The 7,647-nt window shown below is 37.9% G+C and overlaps 1 protein-coding gene across 5 annotated transcripts in view; it reads left to right on the top strand.

Moving 5' to 3' along the window:
- Window positions 1-7,647, top strand: part of SGCG (sarcoglycan gamma) — a 96,625-nt gene that overhangs the window by 70,508 nt on the left and 18,470 nt on the right. For all 5 annotated transcript variants that reach the window (XM_008630980.2, XM_017730773.1, XM_017730774.1 and 2 more), the window contains one exon: window positions 3,095-3,167. In XM_008630980.2, the coding sequence (XP_008629202.1) occupies window positions 3,095-3,167 (73 nt within the window). The remainder of the gene's footprint in view (window positions 1-3,094; window positions 3,168-7,647) is intronic.

Below are 7,647 nucleotides of genomic sequence, written 5' to 3'. Positions count from 1 at the left end.
CTCGGTCGGGTGTTCACGGGACTCGCTCCACCACGCGCTGAGCTGCGCCATGCGGGCACCGCCGGGTCCCGCCGCTCCTCGCTCCGCCACCGACACTGCGGCTCGCTTGGCTCCGCCCGCGCGCGGGAACTGCCTCGCTGCTGCTCGCAGAGCGCTCGGTGCACGTGGCCTGGGCCGCACGGTCCCTGCGCCAGGCTTCCCTTCGCCAGGACACAGCTGACATTGCTCAACAGTCTCGGTAACGAAATAATATTCACGAAAATATTCTTCCATCGGCATATATTTTGACTCCAGTATTAACTGTGTCCAAATGGTTTTCCAAAAGCCCTTGGTAAGAATTAAATCCCAAGAAACATAGAAAAAGTTCTTAAACAACCATGCCAGGAAGTGTTTCAGTTCTTTTTGAGCTTGAATCAAGCTAAAATTTACAAATCGTTGTTCAAGAATCATTTTAAGTTTAAGATAAATGTCCATATGCGGCTCTGAGAGCCAAGAGTCTTCCCACGGTTCCTCCATAGTTTAGATATGGAATAGCAAAGCAAAACCAAGAAGAGGAATCCAAAGTTTCCAGGGTTTACTCACACAAATCAGTCGCTTAGGGATCGGGGATCGTTCTGCTCTCAATTCTCCACCATTTGTTGCAGTGGGGATCCTGCAACACGCATATATCAAACCAGGAGTCCCGTGGAAAGGAAATATATATGGACAGACAGATTCTTGATAGCTGTTTCAGAGAGATGTTTATTCCTCCAGCCGCATGGCCGGAGCTCTGCCGAGGAACTGTTCCAGTCACGGGACCAAGGGTCCTTCTGCTCGCGCAGGGAACACAAACCAACCAATGGGAACGAGGCTGAGCAGGGACAGGGAAGCCCCGTGTCTGTGCCCTCAGGGCCCCTCTCCCAGGGCTCCATGGCAGGGGAGGGACCCCAACAATAGTCATATCACAGTTAAAAAGATAAAGTAGGAAATGAAGACAAGAAATCAATTTAGGGCCATTTTCCAAAAAAAAAGTTGCCCTGAGAGTTTTTTTCTGAGTGGCATACTGTTATTAACACTGTTTGATGAAGAAGTTTTCCTCACATAAAGGCAAGGTTTTACTCTTGCTTAGAGGTGACAGCTCTAGAATATGGAAATAAGCCTTTTCATTCCATTTTACACCACCTGCCCACTGCTGCCCAGAACATTAACACTGATGTTTCCTGTTCTCTTCCTTCCATTAGCCCCTATTTCCATGAAACTGATACATTCTCTGTTATCACTTACTTGTATTTATGGAATCATGGAATCATAGAATCATTTAGGTTGGAAAAGACCTCTAAGATCACCAAGATGAACCATTAACGCAGCACTGCCAACTCCACCACTAAAACATGTCCCAAAGTGCCACATCTGCACTTTTGACATATCAGGATATCCCTGCAAAATATCTTAGTTGTACCAAATCAGCATTTTCTGATAAACATTTTTAATTCCTTAAGGTGCAGAATAATCTTAATGTTAATGAAAATGAACTTAAAATTAAATGTTAATGCAGCAGGGTTAAAGCTCTGTCTGAATTAATAAATTTTAAATTTTCCAGTATTATATTCATGCCAGTTTATAATTTACAGAAAGATTAATTAATTTTAATTGATGGGGAGGGTATCAACAGCTAAATAAAATTTAAATACAAGCTTAGTAAATCAGTGATTCCTTAAAGTGCTGAAGTGGTTTAATATGGTAATTCTTACATCTTGGGTACTTCTCTTCCATCTAAGACAAGGAGATTTCATTCTAAGGAATCATGATTTCAGCTAAAACTCTTCTGAAAAATCTGCACATTTCATACTTTCTCAGGACATCCTGAGAATTTTCCTGCAGCCCTCATGAAATGGCAGTCTTTCTTTCAGTTTTCTCAGCAATGTATTCATTTTTAATGTTTTTTCTTTATTTCACTTTTTTTTTTTACCGTGTTCTCTGAGGCTGCTCCAACCAATCTTTTATTCTCTTTTTCCTTTTGTACCACATTTAATATTCTAGTACCACATCTATACTATCTACACCATGCTTTCTAATCATCCATTGCCATTCTCTGTCTAGACAGAGCCGAAATCCCTAACTTAGGGCTTTTTACAACCTAGAATTCTTTCCAGAGGGTAACAGCATAAAGAGCAGCCAGACAAGCTGCCTTGACTAATATCCTATTAAAATATATTGCCTTGCTACATATGTACCAGGAAAGTGCTCACATATGTGAATTCTCAAAGCCAGAGAAGACCTCTCAACCTAAGACCTCTCCATTTTTTGATGAGTACATTCATAAAGCCAAGGAACAGAAGTTGAGAGGCCCCACCCTTGCTGTAGATGGTGGTGTTCAGCTGCTTTTTTGAGCCGTCTCTGTTGCTGAGGGGCTTTTGTCCTACATCAGCCAATTTCCTGATCCTAGTGGAGCTTAGGTGGGAGGTGGTCACTGGACTGGTGATACTGCAATAATGCTGATATTCAGGAGAGCAGAAACGGAGGTCCTTGGAAGATCTTCCAACAGGGAGGCTCCTGGTGAGGCTGGGTGCCCACTGTTTCTTCCTCTTTGGAATGAAACTACTCGTATTTCAAGAGGTAAACTGTCTGATCCCATATTCAGCAAGTCTGCCTATAAATAGGGGAAAATCTTTGATAAAGCTATATGACAGAAGTGATATGCATGGAACTGTCTAAAATAAATATAATTATTTAGGACTAGTATTTGCAAAGGTTTTGTGGAATTTTAATTAGCTCTATTAACTGTAATGAAAGTTACATTGTATAAATCTTATTTACTTATTTTTTTGTCCCAAATAGTTCAAAATTTCTCTGTCTTCAGACTTTTTAAATTTAGTTTTAAGAGTTTACAGCTGTCGTTACTTCTGTATTGTATTGTTCCAATCAATACCATAATGGTGATAATGTAGCTATATTTCAAGTGTCTTATAATTCTTAACATATGTTTTCTTATCTTGACTTCTAATATCAAAGTGGCCATATTAAACAAAAATCCCTCTTGCTATTTTCTTGTTATATTTGAACTATTACAGTATTTTTCTTCTGGGTGTTTTTTGTTGTTGTTGTTTTTTTGCAGGGCCTGAAGGAGCACTTTTTGAACATTCTGTAGAAACACCACTTGTGAAAGCAGAAGCTTTTAAACAGCTTAGGTAAGAATTTCTGCATAAATCTAATAAGTAAATGTTAATAAATACTCACATTTTTCAAACACATGATTTTCATCACGGAATTACTGATACCTTTTTTTTCTGGTTTATGTGACAAGTTACTATTTTGAAGGAAAATCATATATATTGTTCTGCAATTCTGAAATACGTTATCAATTATTTATTGCTGATGGTGAATATATTTAAAACCACTGTGGAAAGATATTCTATAAACTTCTATTTTTGGGTTTTTAAACACTTTGAAATATGACTTTTTCTACTGTGTTACAATACAAGTTGCTTGTCTGCAGTAGGTCATCAATGTGTAATTAGTCAAGATTTTTGAAAACTAGTATCAATCTGAGGAAGCAGACTAAGAAGGAAAACATGGAAATGTATGAAGCTCTGTAATATGACTAAAAAGCAGTTTGGGCTGAGAAAATCATTATTATGTACTTTGTATTCAGAGCTCCTTAATTCTGGGATTGCATTTTTTTGTGCATTATTCTGTTTAATTTCGAATATCCCAAATTAGTTTATAATGTGCTGGTTATGGTGAGGTAATAAACTCAAATTATATTCTCTTCATGAACATGTTATCTTTGATTTTATAAGCCAGTTCAAAGAAAGACTTGAAATGAAAGAGGGTCTCTCTAACCATTGTATTTCTGTCCTTTCATACCTTGGCAGTTTGCTACTTTCTGTCATAATTTCTTTTCTTAGTTTTTCTCTCCAATAGGGATAGCTACTAGAGAGTAGTGGAAGATGATGAAAGCTTTCAAAAACACTCTCTACCTTTCTGACTGAATTTTCAAATTGAGGATGACAAATGAGAGGGAGACTGTTAGGATAATTATTTTGATTTTCTTGTTTATATTTAAGATTTACTTGCAGTAAAATACCTTGTGCTTGCATTTGAAGACAGTGTGAGCTCAAGGCATTATTTTTTACATGTAGATTCCACTTTCAAAAATGTGTTTCTTCTGTTATGGTAGAATTTGAATGTGACAGACTTTGACCAATATTCTGCATTATAAGTGTACATTGTCTGGTTTTGTAGGAAGTGGATTTATTATGTTGGAAATTTGTCATTTTCTGTGATTATCTAGACTTTAGTGAAGTAGGAAATCTAATTTCTTAATTGCAAATTTCTCTGCAAATTTTGATTGGATACATATGTATTATTTTCTATGGTTGTTACTTTGCTTCAAATGCATAATCAATTAATATTTTAATAGGCTTAAAGCTGATAGTTTTATTCTACATCTGTTATGCTCTGTTACATTTTAAGTTCTTATTCGCACTTCTGTTTAACAAGTTATGATGTTTCTGACTACATACAACTATTGTTAGTACAATTTTTCTACCTGTTTTTGAAATAGGATAACATTGGAAGGAAAACACTGAGCTTAATTCAAAGTGTTCATAGAGTTCTCCTCCATGGATGAGTTTACCTCACAGCTTACCTCTTTAGTGATTTTTACCATGTCAACTATAAACACACGTTTTGAGCTAGAGTGTTGCTATGTGTTAGCAGAGCTCAAATGTAATACATAAAATCCCACTCAGTTCTGTCTTCAATTAACTTAAAATAGTGGGAAACACAAACTTTTCCAGAATTAACAGAATGTTTGCTAAACATAATTTACAAATTATTGTAAAATCGGGGAAGTAGCTACCTGGCCACCGACACACTTGTGTCTGTTGTTAGTATTTGACATGAATCCAGCTGCTAAACACCTGTGCTAGAAAATGAGTTAGCTTAATCCTAAGAAAACTGATTGTCAGCGCACGAGGCTATGCAATGTACACACCACTCACTTGTGCCATCATAGAATAGCTTGGGCTGGAAGGGACCTTAAGGATCATCGGGTTACAACCCTCCCTGCCATGGGTACCTCCCCTTAGAGCAGGTTGCTCAGAGCCCCACCCAGCCTGGCCTTGGACACCTCCACCATCCACAGCTTCTCTGGGCATCCTGTTCCAGTGCCTCACTATCCTCACAGTAAAGAATTTCTTCCCAATATCCAATCTGAATCTTTCCTCCCTGTTCTATCACTACAGGCCCTTGTAAAACGTCCCTCTCCTCTCTCCTGTCCTGGCAGGCCTTTACCAGAGCAGTTCAGAATGCCTCAGTCCTTTAATTTTATTTTTTTTCTGTTATAATCAGTGTCAAGTTTGAAAGCAGAGATAGCAACGATTTAATTTTTTCATTAAGAGCTTCTGGGGAAGGTTAAGACGGAAATGCAGTGGTCTGCAGTGCAGATGGCAAGTGTAGTTGTAGGCAGACAAGACCATTTCGTCAAGCTGGAAAAAGGTTACTTTCAAGGGTAATCTTAAATTTCAGCGTAAACAAAATTCATGCACTCTGTTGTGGAAAATCTCGGACAAGTTTACCAAAAAACTGATATTTTGTAATGCTTCATAAATACTCTGTTTCATTCCACACTGTTAAATACAGGAACCTGCCCACTGGAAAGCACTTCAGTATGAAAATTTAAAATGCAATTTTAGAAGCCTTTCCAGATGAGGGTAGTGAGTATAGAGTTATAGGTAATGTAACATATTTGCTTACCTTGAGCCTTATCTCCACACTTTACTATTAATCTTCTCCTATTTTTCCTCTGTTTTTCCTTCAGTGGTTTGTGCTGTGCCATGTGGATGTGATATGCTGGGTAACTGTGTTATAAAGTGCCATGGTCTGCAGCATTAAATGTGGGGAATAGTATTTCGAGAAACCCCATCCACTGCGAATGGAGTTGCAGGTTTCAAGGAGCTGACTGGAAAGCTGTTAATGCTTGTAACTTTTCAGCTTGTTTCATGTGAAGGGGGCCACATTCCTTCTCTGTCATTCAGATTTAGGGCAGGATTTCAAACAAAGCTGACACAAATGGCCTCTGAATTGCACATTCTGCTGGCTTTCTTGTCCAAATGCCGAACTTTCAGAGAGACTGCTTTTCTGGAAACAAAGGGATATATGTCTTGGAACATGTCTTTTTATAGCTAAGTTATGGAGACAGAGCAATGGAATTATACTGTGGTCAGTAACTGTCTTTTCATTTGTAATTTGAAGGAAAATTATAGTCCTTTTCAGTCTAAAAGATCAAATTTATGACTCACTCATAAAGAAAAGGAGATGTGCTTGCACTTAGCTAGGAAGAATTAAAACAACAAAATCTGTATTTCATTATTGTAGCTTTCCTAAGCTTAAAATAATATTGCCTATTTTTTAATTCCTTTAATGGAGTTCTTATATCTACATAAGATACTTAGTTTTCATTTACAAAATTTTTTAAGACTTTAGGACCCAGTGGACACCTAAAAACAGGGCCTTGCATGTAACAAGTGTCCAACAAACATCTCAAACACTTGTTTACACTCAACAGGGAGATTTGGATATATCCAGGAAATACCCTTCTCAGACAAATATCACTGGAGGAGGCACTTGGTTGAAACAGCCAATTGTCATTAGTGAGAAATATGTCAGTGATTGCCACAATCCAGGTCTTCATTCCTGCCAAGCTATTTTGTAGCCTTTCCATAGCTCTTCATGAGGCCTTGTACTTCCATGTGTATTTGGCACCTTGAGAACTTGCATCAGTCAGGTCTCCTGGGGCTTCCCAAGAATTTGTTTAGCTGACACCTATAACTAGATCACAGCAAAGTTTTAATGGAAAACAGGTATCTTTATTCCTAGAAAAACCTGAATTTAAACAGAATTAGGAAAGCTCATGTTCAGACACATACCTTGTGATCCAAAATGTAGGTCAAAAATCTGTAACAGCAACTACTGGAACTATATGATGTAGACAGAGACATTTATAACAATTTCCTAAAAGCCATCTTTTCCCCAGGTTCCTGTTAGGTAATGGAAGTAGCCTCTTCTGATGTTATCCAGAGTTTCATGCCGGCACACGTACCTTTTTATACGCCCTGTTATCAAATAACATTCTCTGTGAAAACTGGTGTCTAAGTTTAGACTTTTTTCCAGTCTGTTGCTAACATATTTTTCTGACAACTTACTTAAGCTTAGAATATCATTTAGCCTATTCCTCTATTCCTCCTAAATTTTGTATCCTTGAATAATGTGCAGTTCATACATAGTTTTGTCATTTTGATACCGTTCGCTTCTTGTGATCTACATGGCTTGTGGTTTTCTAAGGGAAAACAGTGGATCAGCAAAATTCTTTAAATCTCAAAACGATGTTTCTGAGCTGAGCATTTGCATTTCCGAAACTTACAGAAATGTGCTTTACAAGTAGGGCATTTTTCCATTTATCAACTAACTGTGTGCTATGAATAATGAATAGAATACTTATGAATTAGTACTATCTTTGTTCTCATATTTGTCATGTATGGCTGTCTGACAGCCAGCAACTGTGCCTTCTGAGCACAGGTCCTGTGGGAAATCACTTTTAGTACAGACAGCTTGTGGTATTCTGACAGTCCTTCAGCTGAGGGTTTGCATCCAAGTTCAAAATGA

Source organism: Corvus brachyrhynchos, unplaced genomic scaffold (genome assembly GCF_000691975.1).
Source record: "Corvus brachyrhynchos isolate BGI_N302 unplaced genomic scaffold, ASM69197v1 scaffold363, whole genome shotgun sequence".
Taxonomy (NCBI): domain Eukaryota; kingdom Metazoa; phylum Chordata; class Aves; order Passeriformes; family Corvidae; genus Corvus; species Corvus brachyrhynchos.
Note: the sequence above shows the minus strand (reverse complement) of the source record. Positions and strands in the feature narration are given on the sequence as shown.